The sequence below is a fragment of the Colletotrichum lupini genome, chromosome 8, assembly GCF_023278565.1.
Source record: "Colletotrichum lupini chromosome 8, complete sequence".
In the NCBI taxonomy this organism is placed as follows: Eukaryota; Fungi; Ascomycota; class Sordariomycetes; order Glomerellales; family Glomerellaceae; genus Colletotrichum; species Colletotrichum lupini.
The window spans coordinates 2,405,147-2,422,712 of record NC_064681.1 but is presented as its reverse complement, the minus strand read 5'-3'; the positions used below and the strand labels follow the sequence as shown (position 1 = coordinate 2,422,712).

At 53.9% G+C, this 17,566-nt stretch overlaps 7 protein-coding genes and 1 non-coding gene across 8 annotated transcripts; 3 read left to right on the top strand and 5 right to left on the bottom strand.

Moving 5' to 3' along the window:
• Positions 1–20: 20 nt before the first annotated feature.
• Positions 21–2,252, bottom strand: CLUP02_15220 (lysophosphoplipase A; the record flags this gene model as incomplete). Its single annotated transcript, XM_049294144.1, has 3 exons — positions 21–1,647; positions 1,726–2,048; positions 2,109–2,252. 3 exons carry the CDS (start codon positions 2,250–2,252, stop codon positions 21–23), a joined length of 2,094 nt encoding a protein of 697 aa, XP_049151290.1.
• Positions 2,253–3,645: 1,393 nt separating this feature from the next.
• On the top strand, positions 3,646–3,738 carry CLUP02_tRNA284. Its single transcript has one exon. It is a non-coding gene; the product is annotated as a tRNA-Trp (tRNA).
• A 542-nt stretch (positions 3,739–4,280) lies between these two features.
• CLUP02_15219 (histidinol phosphate phosphatase HisJ family protein) lies at positions 4,281–5,412 on the bottom strand (the record flags this gene model as incomplete). The annotated part of the gene is made up of 3 exons (XM_049294143.1): positions 4,281–4,505; positions 4,619–5,164; positions 5,251–5,412. 3 exons carry the CDS (start codon positions 5,410–5,412, stop codon positions 4,281–4,283), a joined length of 933 nt encoding a protein of 310 aa, XP_049151289.1.
• Positions 5,413–6,306: 894 nt separating this feature from the next.
• Positions 6,307–9,926, bottom strand: CLUP02_15218 (histone deacetylase; the record flags this gene model as incomplete). Its single annotated transcript, XM_049294142.1, has 3 exons — positions 6,307–7,431; positions 7,485–7,834; positions 7,910–9,926. 3 exons carry the CDS (start codon positions 9,924–9,926, stop codon positions 6,307–6,309), a joined length of 3,492 nt encoding a protein of 1,163 aa, XP_049151288.1.
• A 1,065-nt stretch (positions 9,927–10,991) lies between these two features.
• On the bottom strand, positions 10,992–11,280 carry CLUP02_15217 (uncharacterized protein; the record flags this gene model as incomplete). Its single annotated transcript, XM_049294141.1, has 2 exons — positions 10,992–11,176; positions 11,232–11,280. The coding sequence occupies 2 exons, from the start codon at positions 11,278–11,280 to the stop codon at positions 10,992–10,994; spliced, it is 234 nt and encodes a 77-aa protein (XP_049151287.1).
• A 48-nt stretch (positions 11,281–11,328) lies between these two features.
• On the top strand, positions 11,329–13,808 carry CLUP02_15216 (uncharacterized protein; the record flags this gene model as incomplete). The annotated part of the gene is made up of 10 exons (XM_049294140.1): positions 11,329–11,397; positions 11,476–11,527; positions 11,594–11,771; positions 11,960–11,999; positions 12,068–12,505; positions 12,587–13,011; positions 13,077–13,183; positions 13,253–13,444; positions 13,494–13,676; positions 13,726–13,808. 10 exons carry the CDS (start codon positions 11,329–11,331, stop codon positions 13,806–13,808), a joined length of 1,767 nt encoding a protein of 588 aa, XP_049151286.1.
• A 151-nt stretch (positions 13,809–13,959) lies between these two features.
• Positions 13,960–15,346, bottom strand: CLUP02_15215 (queuine tRNA-ribosyltransferase; the record flags this gene model as incomplete). The annotated part of the gene is made up of 2 exons (XM_049294139.1): positions 13,960–14,875; positions 14,937–15,346. 2 exons carry the CDS (start codon positions 15,344–15,346, stop codon positions 13,960–13,962), a joined length of 1,326 nt encoding a protein of 441 aa, XP_049151285.1.
• A 593-nt stretch (positions 15,347–15,939) lies between these two features.
• CLUP02_15214 (uncharacterized protein) lies at positions 15,940–17,313 on the top strand (the record flags this gene model as incomplete). The annotated part of the gene is made up of 1 exon (XM_049294138.1): positions 15,940–17,313. The coding sequence occupies one exon, from the start codon at positions 15,940–15,942 to the stop codon at positions 17,311–17,313; it is 1,374 nt and encodes a 457-aa protein (XP_049151284.1).
• Positions 17,314–17,566: the final 253 nt, after the last annotated feature.

The following is a 17,566-nucleotide window of genomic DNA, read 5'->3' as shown; positions in this document are numbered from 1 at the left end:
TGATACCCCATAATTCTAGCCTATAGCAATGCTATCAGAGCAACAAGAGAAGCCACAGTCACGGCAGTCGCCACTCGTGCAAGTTCGGCCGAACTCGATGCACCAGAGGGGCTCGCCGTGGCCGAAGCCGAGGGTGTGGATGAGGCACCACCACCGCCATTGCCTCCGGTCCCGGTGCCGCTGTTCCCGCCACTTCCTCCGCCGCTAGCACCACCCGTGGTCTTCTGGCTGCTCCAGTATGTCTGATTCCACTCCGAAAATGACAGGCTCGAATTGAGTCTCAGCTTGGGATCGAGATCGTCCGCCGCGATGGTACGATTGGCAACCTGCCCGTTCCAACAATGGCGGCGGAAGCACTCCTGACACTGCTCCGGCAGGTCGACACCAGCCCTGATCAGACTTCCGCGGATCGTCGCGCAGGCGAGACAGGCGGGCCACGCTGCATCTACCGAACCGTTGCCGTAGGTTGCGAGGTTAAAGGCGTTGTCGACGGTGAGGTCGAACTCGTTGTCCGTGAAGGAGGACTTGAAGAAGGAAAAGTTGCTGTAGCCGGACCACGGCGAGTTGGGCAGGTAGAGCACCAGCGGCGTAGGCGGCGACGTGGCGGCGTCGCAGCCGAAGAAGGTGGGCTGCTTGGTCAGGTTCTGCGTCACCAGCGTCGCGACGTCGGGGATGCGCGGGAAGGGAATGTTGCCCTGGGCCGCCGACTGAGCCGTGTTGACGAGGTTGGTGCCGTTGACCCAGTTGTACTGCGCGTCTGAGGAGGCCTCGTAGACGATGACCAGGTCGACCTGGCGCTCGGGGATGATGAGGGGCCGGATGGGGTTCGTCTCCCCGCCGAGGCTGCCGTCAACGAGGAGGAGTTCGTCGATCCCTTGCATGGCGGGGTTGTAGTTCTCAAAGGGGTTCGGGTAGGTGGCCCACAGAGACTCGTTGAATGTCTGGTTGAAGGACTCGGCCGTCTGGTTGACGAGGATCACACGCCCGTCGTCTTCGAACTGAGGGGGAGGCACGATGACCGAGGTGTTTGGCGGGCCTGTATTGAGCGCTCGCTTGGCAAATATTGGAGTATCGTACCAGTCGTCGATGAACCACGCGTCAAAAGCGTCGGCTGTAGACCCCTGGATGAAGGTGAACTTGTCGAACCCCTGAACGCACTCACTGCTGTTCTGGGCCGTGCCATTGGACATGGAGGTTCCAAGGTACATTGTCGGCATGAAAGCCTGGATTCTTCCGCCTCGCCAACTTCCGAACTCAAAGGGCGTTACTTCGTAGGAAGTCAGATTGAATCCGTTGGTGTTGTTCCTTCCAGGCCACATGATGCCACCGATTGTGGGTGACTGTCCGGGGATGACCTCAGAGAGAGCTATGATGGGCATTGGGGCTTCGCCTGAAGAGAAGACGGTTCCTGATTGGGCAAGATCAGAGTAGTTGCCATAAGTACGGTTCTCTGGGAGATAGGTTGCCCAGAACTGGCCAAAGGCGTCGGCGACGGAGACAGGAAGTCCTGTCTCTGCCTTTGCGCCAACATTTTCAAAGATATCTGTCAGATAGGTGGTGATGTTGCCGTCCGGACCCAGGGTGTAATCGACAGTGAAGTTGATTTGTTTTCTTAAAGCACTTATGGATATGAAATCGTTGGCAGCTCTGCGTAACATGTAAGCACTCTACATTCGTTGGCCAGGGGAAGACGCAGTCAGATAGAGAACAGTCGGCAGAACTTACAGTGTGCTCACGGTCAAGGCACCTCCACCACTTAGACCAGTGATATATGACAGAACCTGCGTCAAACCACCCGTGCGAGCAGCAACGGCAGCCGAGTTGCGGGCATCAAAAGCCTGCCATATCCCAAGACCTCCAACACCCGACTGAGTGCCTCCTCCGGAGACGGAGAGACCAACGACGGGATAGTTGGAGGTATTGAGACGCTGAATGTAGCCTTGGACATCGAATCCAGAAATATTCGCCAATGTGAGGTAAGAGCTGAGCGCGGGGATGACCTTTTCGCCGCGGCTTACCCTCCAAGATGATTCCGAGCGCGAGAGTCCCTTACAGAAGAAAGTCAACAGCTATGCTTAAAGTTCATGGGGGGCAAAACCTCAAGTTACCTCTGAAGCTGACCGCACTGCCAAGCCTAAGGGACAGCTTGTGTAGACGGGCGCAAAGGGGTCGACGTCTCCTTGTCCCTGGGCGGAGGCAAGGCCGGCCAAGAGGAGGACGCCGCCAAGAGATTGGCGATTTATCACGGGCATGGTGTACTTTGCTTCCTAGGCTATCAGGACACAGGTTAGATATGAGGAGCCGAAAGCTGCTCGAGCTCTATCTTGAGAAGGTAGGCAAAGCTTGCTTTATCTACCAGCTGTGCCAGTGAGCTACCTGTAGTGTAGTATAGGTACTTGAAGACGCCTCGCCATGGTCCTCTTGTCCCGATGCATCACCCCCCCCCCCCCCCCCGGCTTCATCGACAAGGTACGATCAGGCGGTCCCCGCAAATGGAACAACTTTGTCTCGTAGAAACAACTACTCGTCTCGCTTCTGAATCACTTGTGTTCGGGAGCACCTATTGGGATAAGAGATGCAGACGGGCTTGACGGGCTAAAAGCTTGTTCCTGTTAAAGCACAAGGCTATTTCCTTAGGGCTGACTTACAACCATGTCAGTCCAATGAGGTCATTGAGGCTGGCCGCATCCGGCTCAAGTGATGCATGCCATGTCACGGTCCAAAAATGCAAACGCGCTTCCCGCAAGCCCCCTGTCTTAGTTCTTCTCGGATGAGATCCGGGTCTCTGGGAACGCTAGTAGAAAGGTGGGATTCTAAATCTTGTTGCGCACCTGTGAGTTCTCATTGGTCTTGTCGATGCAAAGGATGAGTCGAAGGATCTTGCAAAATTTGACAAAAAGCGCTCGAAGAGGCGCCAGCCGACGTGAAGATACCAAGGCCGACCACTCCTCTCTCGTAGTTGCTCTACAGTCTGGCTTCAAGATCGTGTAGTTTTCTGTTCGGGCAAGCTTTCAGGCAGGAGAAGGAAATGTGCTGGAAAAGTAAGTGACAGACACTTGCACCGAAAGCGGCAATGGCTGAGACTAGTTGGGTGCATCGACAACAGCTAGATGAGATTTCACTACTTTCGGTGTAAGTCGATAAGCCTGCTGGCTGAAAGCCAGGTCTGATGCGCCTGAATTGGATCAAGAGGCTCTTGATAGGCCTACTGGTGATTTGCCTGACCTAGCTTGGTAGCTTCGGATGACAAGCAAAGTCAAGTCCCAAAAGCACAGTGCTGTCTCCTCCTGCGAAGTCTCATTTATTGTACCTTAGTTTGGACCAAACGTCGAAGTTGCCATATGCAATTATAGATTGAGGCCCCAAGGTCTGCTCAAGTGGACTTAATACTCGACTCATGCAGAGAGTCTTGACTCACCAATCGTCCCGCAGCGTCTTACCCGAGAGTGTGTTTCTGCATTTCTTGTCCTGCATGAAGGTGGCACACTTGACCTTTGCGAAGTAAACAAGACCCACTTTCATTTTCAGAGACTCCGTTTTCCAACTCTGCAGGCGCCACTTCACCCCGCTTCGATCCATAGACCCATTTCCTGGCTGCATCGTCAACTCCGCCTCTCCAGTTCGAGATCCGGAATCAGACAACACGGCCCTCTGGCGCAACGGTAGCGCGTTCGACTCCAGATCGACATTCGTCGAGATGCCATCGAAAGGTTATCTGTTCAAATCAGGTGGGGGTCACTTTTTTTGCGCCTTCTGCGAAGCTATCGTGAGTTTTGTTTTGGTTGTGGTGGTGTTTTGGTGATGTTGCACAGGAACTCGGTTTTTGGGGTTTTGTGGGAGAAATTAGGGTTTTTGATGGAGACAATGGTCAGGACGCTCTAGCTACAGCATGATCTCTTCTGACAACTTCACGTAATTATTGAAGAAGGATGTTGAGTGTTATGTTATGAGGTGGGACCCAGTTGTGTTCTAGTTCTGGGACTCAATTCTTCATAGTATGAATTATCGCCGGCGCCTCAGTTGACGCGTTTCATATCTTTCTGCATTTAATACACCGGAAGGATGTTGATGAGCAACGGCTCAATGACTTTGAACATCGATCGCAGGGAGACAGTTGGTGCTAAAAATAATTACACCATGACCAACAGAATGGAACCGAATATTCTTGGCCTTTTGCCAGACGTTCATCTATCTCACGCCTCTACGTCTACCCTCTACACTAGCTCTTTTCTTTTCTCTGACTTCTTCTTCGTCTACAACTCTATTGCGCCTCATCTCCTCTAGTTGAAGTTCTCCCGAAACGCCGCCAACCCAACGCCCTTTTCCCGCAACACGGCCTTAGCATCCCCATTGACCCCCTCCACCGGCCCCCGCTCAAACGTGAAGACCTCCTTCACGCCCAGGCTCTCGAGGTACTTCACGTTGCGTTTGTAATTCGTCGCGACCTGTGCGATGCCGTGGCTATCGTCTGAGAATGTGAAGCGGCCGCCCATCGCCAACCATGTCTGTGATACGGAGTTAGTCGCAAGAGACCAATGGCTACACTACCTAAGATGTCTTTCGAGCTTTGGAGGAAGGACCAAGAACACAGGAGGGGAGAAGGGGGAAAAGAACTTACCTCTGCAATAGGTCGGCACGGATAAGGCTCATCGAGACCCTTCCTCAACGCACTGCTATTACACTCCAACAAGCCCCCATACCCCTTGACGACCTCCAGATTCCTCACAATCTTCTCCCACACCCCCTTCCACTGCCTCACGTCCCTCCCCGGATCCTCGCTCATGAGCCTCACGAGGTCAAAGTGGCCCACCACGCGCGGCTCTAGCGCCGTCAGCATCTCGTGCTGCTGGTCGTAGTACCGCGCGTACATGCTCTCCTCGTCGGCGCCGGCCGACTTCATCGCCTCGACGTACATGTCCCGGCTGTAGTCGATGGGGATGGCGTTGACGTGGTGCAGCGACCCGATGAAGTAGTCCACCGCCGGGTGGGACGCGAGGGACTTGATGAACGGCCCGTAGGCCGGGCGGTACCACTCCCCCTCGAAGCCGATGAGGAGGTCGATCTGCGGGGCGTACTTTTCGCGCAGGCGCTGGGCTTCGGCGAGGTAGGCTTCGTGGCGGGGGGCGAGGATGGAGAGGGCTGTTTGGGGGTCTCCTTCTTCGAGCTGGTGAAGATTTTGGTCAGGATCATTAAGTTTCTCATGAGAGCTATGTTCGGGGCGTGTGTGATGAGACTGAAGTGTGTTCTTACCTCTTCAGGGTAGAGGTCTCCAATCTCTAGACGGGGCATGTGTTCCGTCAGACCCATGGTCTTGTAACCGATGCTGATGGCATGCTGGATGATGGCCTCGAGCTGGTCCTTTGCGTGGCCGGGGCAGAATTGCCCCGAGTGGGAGTGCATCGTGAACGCCATGGTGAGTCGATGAGTTGTGCGTATGTGTATTGGGTTGGTCTAAGTGAGAGGAAATAAGATGAGATGAGATGAGACGAACTCGAGATGAGTCAGGTCCCCGTTGCTGGCTAAGTTCGCAAAGGGCTGGCTGGTGACGTAGTTTGAGAGACAGTAAGAGAAAATTCCAACTAAGCTGGGCCACGCTTCACAAATTGAGTGAGCGGTGAGATACAGAATCTACAAAATGTCTGAAGATGAGATGCGATATCCCGGCCGAATATGTGTAACAGGACTCGAGTATCTCCGATTACCTCAAGATAAGAACCTGGTCAATCGGCCAACTAAGTCTGGGATGCGTAAAACATGCGCTGTAATGGGTTCCCCACCAAAGAAAAATTTCGGGGCCCGGCGGGTAGCCGCAGCAAATCGCTGACGTTGATCCGTCCACGTTGACGCGCATAATCCCGCTACTTTGTAAATCAAGTCTGTAAATCAAGTCTCTACATGCCAAGGCTTTTGGCCGCGTCCGCGGACGTCCACGAGGTTACATGGGATCTTGGTTTCATGTCACATTTATAGGCATTTCGGCCAATCATGGCCCTACGTTGACAACGTCTCCAATGGCTTCAATGGCAGCATCGAAGTACATGATCAGTACAAGAAAAGAGAGTTATAGTATTTATAGAGGAATCAGAGGATCAAGAAGAAAGAGAATAACTCGGACGAGAGGGTATCAAGACGGCGAACTCCAAGTACACGGCTCAAAAAGCCAGATTCGCAGAAAGGAAGTTCTATACTTGGAGAAAAGCGCTGGGCAAAGGAGACAAAATAAACAAATGACTTTTCAAAGACTGTGACGGCCCAAATCTGTGTCAGTGCTTCCACCCCAAACCTCTCGGTCTGTGGCACAGCGCACTATTGCCTCTGCGGAGTTTCCGGGATATCCCAAACCGACTTTGCCGGCTCCTCCGGATCGGCCTTAATTGCCGGCTCTTGCTCGACCTCAGACGGGGCGCTCATTCCCGGCGGCGCAAAGGGGATCGCGGATGTGGAGGTGAAGACTGGAAGATCGGCACGCATCATCTTTACCGGAGACTTCTTCATGGGCGACGGTTTAGCTGAAGACAGCTTGGCTGGCGATGGCTTAGACGGCGAGGCTTTGACGGGCGTGTTGGTGTTGGGCGGCATCCACTTCAGGGGTTCTGACGGCGTTACGGACACAGGTGGAGGGCCCTCCGGTTGGTAGTTGATGAAAACATCCGATGAGGGTGTTGCTACGGTTGGCGACATCGCGGCGGGTGAGCTGGCGAGGAGCTCTACTGAACGAGGATCAGGGGTGGCGACGAGAGGCATTTGCTCCGTCACTGGAGTTGAGACTTCAGGCCGGCCTTCTGGGACGGCAGGCGGTGACGAGTCTTCAATAACCGGAGGCTGCGTTGGCGGTGTAGCGAAAGCCTCGTCTTGCGGAGGTGTGACGATCGGAGGTGCCACCGGCGAGTAAGCCGTCTGTGCTTCAAACGGGAAATCCGTCTTTGCTTCCTCGGCTGTGGGGGGTGCGGCAGCTTTGGCTTGAGCGGCTTGAACTGCTTGTGCTGCCTTGGCACGCTCTTCTTTCTGTGTTTTTGTGATTAAGTTGATCTTGACCTTCTTCATACCGGCAGTCAACTTGTCCATATCGTCCTCCGATGCAGCAGCTGGGCTCGGCTTTCCTTGAGGCGGCTGAGATGGTCCAGCCTGCTGAGGAGAGGGTTTTGCCATTGCGGCAGGCTTCTTCACAATTCTGGTGGTTTTGGGGGCTTCCTTCTTGACTGCTGGAGGTCTTGTCTTCTTAACATTCAAAGACGTAGCACTCTGAGTTCTGACACTCATCGCAGTGTCTGGTCGCACACTCATAGAAGTGTCGGGACGCTGAGCTGAAACTCCGTTGCTCTCGAACTCTGTGTTGGGAGCATTCGAAGCCACAGTAGACACACCACTAAGGCGTCGACCAGGTCGCTTAGCTGCTCCATTTGTGTCAGAGGGTATGCCTCGGGCCGTTGCCTAGTGTCGTCGTCAGTTTGAGTCTATTTGCGATACTACGAGGAGTGACAAACATTCTCAGATGACAGAGCAGCAGGGCCCGCGACCGTTCTTCGCCGATTCTTGGACTGCTTGTCATCATCTTCGTCTACATCAACGTATAAGCCAGGCTTCGCTGGCTTCCGCTCTCTCAGAGACATTCGCGAGGTAGGCCTGCTTGCTGGCTTCGGAGCGGGCGCGGGAGCAGGTGCCGGCGGCACAAGATCAGGGTTGAGAATTGACTGCCGGTCTCTCCGGGCCCTTGTAGCCTCCGCGTTTAGGTCTTCAGGTTTGCAGCTATCGACTTGGCGATCCGACGGAATGAGTAGCCTGCTCAGCTCATGGGCTGCTATGGTCCATGGCACATCAGGGGGAGGTGGTGTTGCTGGTCGCGAATATGGCATTCCATTCGACAAGCCGGATGCCATTCGTCTCATCCTTGCCGGATCTATGGACTTACCAATCGACGCCTGTGTGGGAGTTGAGTATGTCGGCGGAGTTGAGTGCCGTATCATCTTGGGACTGGCTGGTCTGTTGCCCATCGCAACTTCTAGCTCGTCGAGTTCGGAGCTCGACCACCATGACGGTTTGTAAGGATGTAGAGATGGCTCGCCAGTAATGGCTGCAGCGATCTGCCCTGCCATTTCGTCGCCGAGTGAAGAGCGACCCCGAGTGGGCTCTTCCGGGGTCTGATTTCCTGAGAGTCCGCTCAGATGGCTGAAAATACCAGAGTAAAGAGCTCTGTCGCTGTAGCCGCCCTCGAGCACGCTGATTACGCGCCCGTCAACTCCTAATCCTTCCTCTGCGGCAAGCTTCACAACATCTTGAGCAATACGAGCGTAAAACTCGGTAGGAACGTTCACATTATGACGTTGCATACCCTTGGTCTCCCACTCACTGGCATCGAATCCGGCCGAGAAGAAGATTGCCGCCTTAGGAGGCAGATTCAAAGCACGAAGGCGAGCCGCTTGGTTTTTCAGATACTTGCGCGTCTTCTCCAGGATTACTGAGTACCTGGTCTCGTATAGCTCCCAGAACTCCTTCTCTGAACCATATGATTCCAGATGGACGTTGTAGATGTTTTGGCCGTGGGCATTGTCAATACACAGACTGGCATTCTTGACCTTCTCCTCATCACCCCACTCACAGGGGTACGAGTTGATGTCGTGAAGACTAAAGTAGCCGATGGACGCCTTCTTCCACGCTGCCGTGTTCTTGGCCGCATTCACTCCCCGTGAGTTATGCGCCCAAGTGATGGCTTGGGAGCCATCTCCGTGGTGAAGATCGAAATCGATGATAGCCGCATGGGTAAGGCCATGGTTCAGAATGCCATGCATAATACCGACATGGACGTTATTAACCCAGCAAAATCCTGACGGGAAAGAAGCTGAGCAATGATGTCCCGGTGGGCGTACAGCGACAAAGGCTCGTCGAGGACCTGATGTGAAAACGCGGTCTACGGCCTCGCAAACGGCACCCAGCGCGCCCTCAAAAGCCTCCAGCGATTCGGAGCAAAGATAGAGGTCACCCTCGTGGAATTTCGCAGGCGGTCCGTCTGAACCTCTGTTTAATTCTGGCCTCTGAAGCTCCTTCCCACCAGTCGCCAACTTTATCTCTGCTCCTTCGCACATCATCTTGAGCTCCTCCATCCACTTGGTGCCGTGGACGTTGGTGACAGCTGCCGATGTCAGGGGCAGTCTCCGTTCGGTCTTGTAGATGCGAAACGGAATCGTCGGGATGGTAGAGGGATCCAGGCTTGGATGCAGCGCATATGCGCCATCGCAGTGCCGTTCCCCGAGCCGCACGTAGGCCATGGCAACCCCCAACACGCCGGCCTTGATTCTCTCAGGCCGCTCAACGATGGTGCTGAGAGCGCCCTTGGACGTCTTGGGTCGAGAGAAACGGTGGCCGTAGCAGGCATCGTGGAGAATGACGAGGGTTTCCGTTGCTCGAGTCGAAGTTGGCGAGTGGTGAACCTCCAATTCGGTCTTGAAGTAATCGCGGGCGACCGTATTCGCTGTGGGCGCAGGCTTGATATACTCAGGGGGGCTCGGGCGCAAAGGGGATTTGGCGACAGGAGAAGAGGCATGCACCATGCTAGTTCGCCTCGAAGGCGCTCGGCTAGGGGTTCGGCTCGAAGAGCCACTCACAGAGTGCAAGGAACTGGTGGAGGTCTTGCGCTGAAGTGTTGGCGTTGAAGATCGCTGCAGCGTCGGCGTCGAAGATCGGGAGCGGGAGAGCTCTCTCGCAAAGGAGGGACTTCGAGACGGGGCTCGTGGACTCGGTGCCGGAGATGTTCGATTTACGGCCGGTCTCATGGGAGACAGAGCGCTCGAAGCCCGGGGTGAGTTGCTGGCGGATGATGTCGAAAGGGAGAGCTGCTTGAGCGAATGCGCCAGCTCCTTGTCCCCATCATGAGAGGATGTATTCAGCAGTGATGGGCGCCGCGATGGCGCTCTTTCGAATGGAGAGGCCATGGCAGAGGCGCAAGACCCATGAAATCTTGTGTGGTATCTCGGATGAGAGAAAAGGTTGGGGAAAACAATAAAGTGAGAAACCGGTAGCGAAAGAAAATGTCCCGAAAGTGAAGTTTTGGATAAGTGCGGTGTGTAGCTGCTTCTGACAACTTGCAGCTGGCTGCAGGGGAGGTGGTGGGTAGGGGACTTTACGTATTAGTTGACCGCCCGCCAGCACATCGTCACAGTTGTCACTTGTCCGTCGCGTCTGTTCTGTGTACACAACACGCGTCATAAGGTGCATAATTGCGATCACGTGGGGATCAACAAATAGGGGATGCGCGGGGCATTTCGCCTGATCCCGCTTGGGCTGAGAGAAGCGCAGGCGCTACCGATTCAAGTGGGGTTCAGACAATACCATGTGGGGGCACGATCGTCACTCCCTCGTGCAATGCAACGTCCGCAGTCAAACGTCCACTTACATCTAACCAACGCCTTTTTCTCCAGGAGCTTAATATTCTTCAACGGGCTTTTAAATGCATCAACCACAATTCGACATACCCGATGCTTTTCTGAGCACCTTTATTATAATAAAATACACGATCATCTGCCGAGAAGACCTGAAAATCAGTCTTGTCATCACTACAGAGAGGTAGATGGTATGGGTTTTGACCAGAACATGGCATTAGAAGGGGCCAAAAGATAAGCCACCCAAAGGAAAGGTGGTATCAGTCATTTCGAGCCTACCTTAGGACTGGTTATATAAGCACCAAAAAGTCATTCAGACTGACAAAAGAGTTCACCCCCCCGGTGCTGAACTGGGGGCTACATCTCTTGGTGCTCATGCTGGGATTCGAACTGGGTACTCGTATGCGCTTAGCCTGTCGTCGAGTAGGCTGGTTGGCGATTTGATCGTTGACCATTAACCACTCCACCACCCAGCCAGTTTGACCTGACCCGTCGACCTAGACGGGCGCCTGATGGCTGGTGACAGGAATGGGTTTGAGGGGGTATATCAAGGCTTCTCATGGCACGTGTGGAAGGTACGCCTGCCTCTTTCGATGAGAAGGAAGGAGCAGAACGCCACTACCGCCTCCTTTCTGCCAGGCGAGGTACCTGGGTAGAATACGGAGGTGGTGCGCCTCGTTCCGTGACCACAGCCAAGGTAAGGTGGGTACCACCTTCCGTAACCATAGATTGATCAGCGGAAACAGGTGTCCACCAACCTGGAGGGTCTTTCTGCGCGTCTGGGACGTATGGAGGGGTCATTTGTGAGCAGGCAACATAACGGCGACAAATAATATACCTTATTGACAGGTTGTTGAGTCTTGAAATCTGTAATACCCAACCCTGACACCGTCGGACGGTGATTCATCAACGATTGGATTGCCCGTTTCTACGGAGTACATTATCGGAGCCACATATGAGGATCCAGTTGGTCGGAACCGAGATGACAGGGCAAGGGACGCGAAGACATCTGTTTGGTTTGATCGTCAGTATTACCGGCGTATCCCCTCTATGCAAACTCAATTATTGTGCTAATGTTTGCTCATTTCAATCCACTCTGTAGATTCTGCCTCGCTTGCCCCTTTATCAGATGAACGACTCAGAGGCGTTTCTTCGTGCCTGATTATATATTCAGTCACCTGCTCGCAGCCCTTGACGTTGATATTTCTGCCACCTCTTAGGCTTCTTCCGCGTTGACCGCCACATACCATGCTACCTGCTTCGGCCACCGAGCCGCAAAATGTTGTGGCAGCAGCAGTTGGTGGCCACAGGAAGAGGAGAAAGGAGACAGCTCGGTCAGGCCACAAATGCTTGTTTCCCATCCTTTTCAATGCAGCTGCCACAAATTCTGGACGCCGAGTGATTCACTCCTATAGCATATTAGGGTTTAAGGCCACCTGGGAAGGGTGTCTCCGTTGCGTGAATGAGATTTCTATAATAGAGGGAAACCGCATGACTGAATGAGCCCGCCATTCGAATGATTTACGAAAAGCACTATATATTGGTGTCAGATTTCTTTCCTTCAATACGATAGCCCCTCCATACAGAGATAAAGACGACTACCAAGAGACGAAACCTTCTCAAGACGTGAGAGACTTCGGACCCGAAAAACCATGAAAGAACATACAACACACAGAATGTATCAATCAATACAGGACATACCGGTCGGGGAAATCCTCCCACTCGACCATGTGCTTCAGCTCGCAGACCGCTCCAAGTTGCTAGCGGCAAGGGTCCAAGAGTTCAAGAGAAACGACGGTCTCAGGACGCCAGAGGAACTCAGGGGCTTGACCTCCACTGTGGACGAAGTAGAGCAGATTTTGCGGCCCTATACCATGGCTGTGCTAGACTGCATGCTCGGGGATATTTATGAGAACATCCTTCGGGAGCAAGACGGCACAAGGACGGGCTTTGATGAAGCGATGACGCGAATCACCCGCGCACTTCGACCGGCCCTCCTGGAGATGGATTCTGAACCCAACGACAGCACGCATACCTTCAATCTCGAGGAGACTCTCGAGATTGTAGGGAGATTCCGGCGCCTCATCCTTGAGTTTGAGGACCTTGACAGGCTGACCCACCAGCCCGTACATGTACGTACTTCACCACATTCTTGGTTTCAACCCCCTTTTACTCGTAATTAGTGAAGTGATGCTGATTTACCTTCGCACTAGGATACGCTGGCTCTCAGTGAGCGGCAGGTCGAGGCCTGTGTAGAAGCTGGCCGCATGAAGGTGCTCATGGGCTGCGTCTTTGACGCCATCGTCTCGTATACCCGCGGGCGACTGCCACCTAGGATATCTACTCACACCGTGGTAGTGACGGTGGTTCGATGCGAGGGTCTTCGGCGACACGAAGGCGAGGGCCCACCTCTTCTGCGAAGACAAGATGCCACTGTTGGCCAGGAGAGATTCGCACCACCCAGTCTACCGAGACAAGATGCCACTCTCGGCCGAGGAAGCTTCGAACCGCTCAGTCTGCTCAGACAAAATGCCACCGTTAGTCAAGGCACCGTAGCGTCTTCTAGGAATTCGTCCCAGAATACACCTCGTCTGCGAAGAAGAGATGCCACTATTAGCCAACGCACGGAGAGCTCAACGTAAGCTAAAGAGGTTTACTCAAGCGGAAGGGTGCCAGTCTGCTCGACAAGATGACACTATTAAGGAGGATCTCGAATGGAGCCAGAGCTCACGCCGTTTGCTCGGACACAATGGGGAAGTTCATGGCAAACTCGCCAAGTAGATTGAAGTCCTCGCAGAGCACGATGTGGAGTACCTACACCGACCGAACACCACCTAGATTATCAAAGTCGCAGACGGTCTGAGCCGAATCCACGACAGACTCCAAGACCCCCCCCCCGATGAACATTAAGGACCGACTGGCCTTCGAAGCTGAAGTTCGCAACCGAATGATTGTGGGAACCGCGAAGCACGACAACCCTGGGTTAGGGTCGAAAATCACTTTGGGCAACGATGCGGCAGCTGCTCGGAGAAAAGAGTCTGGGCGTCTAGATGTAGGAGCAGAAGAGCCGAGTCAGTGCCAGTCCAGCTAGCAAGCTCGACCTGACACTTGGCAAACTAGCCATGTTTGGAGTCATAGTCAGCGTCGAGAAACCATTATCAACGATGAGCGTTCTGACTCTGGACACGCCGTTTCGCCTCACTGACTCTCAACGCGGAGAAATGTCTTGGCGTCCAGATATAGGAGCAGAAGAGGAGGGTCAATGCCGCATAAGAAGCTCTGGGCAGAGGGAAAGTCCAGCCAGTAAGCTCGACCGGACATTTGGCAAAGTAGCTGCAGGTTGAACTTATAGTCAACGCCAAAGAATCATTATCAGCGATGGGCGTTTTCAACTGCATGGTTTCGGACACGCCGTCTTGCCTTATTGACTTTTAATGTGAGGGGCCCAACCAAGGGAAGACTTACAGCTCAATAGCATGGGCAGGCACTGGTCTCGGGGGCTTAGTCGGTATCAGTGATCAATAAACAATTTCACCAGTGTCTCAATCATCTTCAACGTGAAATAGTCTTGACGACAGCCGTGAGTTTACTCGTTTATTAAATCGACTCCTACTCTCTTCAGAGACTCAACAGCCCACTCTGGATACTTTGACTTGTCATAGTCGTAAAGATCGCCGAAGAACTGCCTAATAAGGGCAGGGTACCTGTCTTCGATAACAGCTTGCCGGATATCTTTCATGAGGTTCAGCTGATACCAGACGTTGTGTATGCTCAGCAGGTGAGCAGCGACCGTTTCCTTGCCCGCATTATGGTTGATGAAGGCCCTAGTCACACCTAGACCACCCTCGCCCTTCCGGCAACAGATACAGCCACATCCTTCCTCGATAGGGCCGTAGTCGTTCTCATATCGCCAGTTGCGAATGTTCAGTACGCCGTGCTTCGTGATTGCGTTGCCAAACCGGGCTGTCCGCGTCGGCCAGACACAGTCGAACATATCCGCTCCCAGGGCGACGCTCACAACCAAATCCTCGGGGTATCCGATACCCATGACATATCGAGGTTTGAGATCCGGCAGCAGCTCGGTACACGTCTCGACAACACGGCAGTAATCCGTCTTGGCCTCGCCACCACTCAGACCACCAATGGCGATCCCTGGGGTATCGCGCGCCAACATCTCCCGTGTGCACTCCCGTCGCATTTCGAGATCGAGACCGCCCTGGATGATGCAGAAGAGGTTCTGGGTCTTGGGGTTCTTGTGCGCTGCGATGCACCGATCCAACCATCTTACACTTCGCTCCATGGCCTCGCGCATACGGGCTGCGTCGGGTGATGTCGTGACAAGTACGTCGTCGAGCTGCATCATGATGTCGCTTCCAATCGAATTCTGCAGAGACATGGAGTGCTCTGGAGTCAAAAGCATGGGCGAACCATCGTGGGGGCTGAGGAAGCGCACACCCTCCTCAGTGATTTTCGCCAGCTTGAGGAGACTGACCATTTGGAAGCTATAGACTTAGTCAGTAAATGGTGAAGACCTTCGCAATCCAGTCAAGAAGGTATATGTACCCTCCACTATCCGTCAAAAGATTGTGTTTCCATCCTTGGAGCTTGTGCGCGCCGCCGATCTTGTCCAGTACGTCTTGGCCGGGCTTCAGGCCGAGATGGTAGGTGTTGTTCAGGCACAGGCGGCAGCCCGTCTCTTCAAGCTGCTCGGGAGTCAAGCCTTTGAGCGAAGCTTGTGTCGCGACAGGCATGAATATCGGAAGCTGGACCTGGCCGTGAGGAAGCGTCAGGATGGATGCGCGGGCTCTCGTTGTCTGGCCTAAACCGTTAACATGCGAACTAGGAATCACATGAAGATTGTGAGTCAAAGTACGGAGGTGGGGGATGCTTACTGAACAGCGAGCGACGAGCTCGAAGGTGAGAGCGGGCGAGGACCCGACATTGGTTGACGCCATCCTTTTCGCTATCCACATGAGCGATCGCGCAGTCCACAGGCTGCTGGCTGCGATGTGGCAGGAAGGGGGAAAGGGCTGAGTGCGGGTTGGCAAAATGCAATTCTCCAAATTCGAACCGCTAGACGATGCGGTTTCCCATCGGCGTTGGTGGGGCCGTTGAGTGTCCTTCCTGCCGAATGTCCCTCTAAATTTCAAACCCCATCCTATGTACCTGACCTTACGCCTTAAAATACCGAGGTAGCTTCTGTGTGCCTCGCTAAGACCTGAAAATACTGTTCGAAGGCTTTCATCTAGTTCGAAAATTGCAAATTGTCGGAATATTCAACTTCGCAAAGTTCCCTCGCTGTCTCTACCACTTGAAGCCTCTGAGACTGAAGGCCCAGTGTCTCTTATCCCTTAATTGGTTTAGACTATGCACCATACATGGACATTTCGGGTGACAGTGGAGAGAAGCAGGAGAAACGACAGGGGTAGCTCTCACCCAATCAGGTACGCCGGCTTCTTCCGCACTCCAATTGAAATTTCTCACGCAACGATGCACGCTCGTCACCCGTTCCGCGATACATACGACTGACGACGACCAAGCTCAGTAGAGAGCTTCGCCAGCCGCCATGTCTGCCCGAATGTCGCCCGGAGGGGCGCTGTTGAGATCATCTCGGATGTTCTCTGTGCCCAAGCCGCTCCCTCAACCCGGAGGTCAAGCAGCTGCCATCGCTCGATACGCATCCCCGACGGCGACCGCGCCTTATCCCACGCACCAATCCATCACCACTACCGAATCCTCGAGGGCCCTTGGTGACTGGGGCTTCAAGCGCTCCCTGCCTCTTCGATCCACGACCAAGTCATCGACCCCCGTTGTCCGCATCAAGGACATTGACTGCTTCGAAAACGTCACCGATTACACCTCCGCCGCGGACCACACCTTGTCTCTTCAGAAGTTCCACGAGCTCAACCTGCCCGTCACACTACCTGGCACCAACCGGTCGCGTCTCGGTGGTATCCACATTGGAGCGAAATCGGTATTCGAAGACGATGGTGACTTCACTACTGTCAAGCGTAACGCCGAAAACGAGGAGAAAAGGTGGAAGTTCCAGGGCCCCTGGTTGGCTGGCCTCACTGAGGGCGAATTCAACGCATACCTGCGCAAGGCTGTCCGCAACAAGCGAGCATCATTCCGCAACTTCCTGCGGAAGCGTATTGCATCCGATGAAACGAGCAAGCAGCGTCAGAAATCCCTGGAGGCTGGAGAGAATGCTCCCGCAGCTCTTCGCGCAGGCGACGTAACGGAAGAGCAACTCACAGAGTACATTCGCAAGTTGCGCAACGACCGCATCACCTTGTACTCACTTGTCGGCGAATTCTTGGACCTTGCTCCCCTGAACCCGCCCAGCTCGTTGACCGACTTCAGCAAGTCGACGGAGAAGACCAAGCGCCCCAGCTTGTACGCTGAGCATGGCCCGCCCGCTTCTCACCCCTCTGGCGGTATCTCATACCTCCGCACATCCAACTTCGCCGAGAACCACCCAGTATACGGCCCCCAGGCGCAACATACCCCCGTCCTGGCTCGTATCGTCGCCCCGAGATCAGGAGCCAACAGCGCCAAGCTGGGTGTCGGCGGTTTCATCACGGATGTTCCCCAGGGCGATACGGCTTTCAACCACAGAGCTTTCGTTGGACGCAACAACAAGGTGGCTGGTGTTGTCACTTTCGACCCCGATATCAAGGGAGGCGCCAAGGCCTACGTTTCGCCTACGTCGGCTCGCATTGACTCAGACGGTTGTGTCCAAATCACCGTCGGCGAGGCTAATGAAGAGGCCCAGCTCATTCTGAAGGAGTTGGTTGGAAAGGCCAAGATCTACAACGACAAGACCGAGGTAGAAGCACCCGCACCGGCCCGCAGATTCATCCGAAATGTGCATACCAACAACCAAAGACCCGGAACCAGCGCGGTGGGCAGCTCGAAGAGCTACGGTCTTGACTCTTGAAGGTGGTGAAGATAGCATTGGAAGCGCTTCTAGTCATAAGACTAGGCGCGAATGAGCCTAGGATAGTAGAGCATGGAGTTGAGTCACACTATGAAGAAACCATCTTTGTATGGCGTTCGCATGTGTGCCGAGTGTACTATGTATGGTATTGTAAAATAAGAAGGATACAACGCAAATTTCAATACTTCCTTGACTGTCTATGATCGTTAAGGAGCAATCGTACTACTAATCTAGCCAAGATAAGGTACTTCAG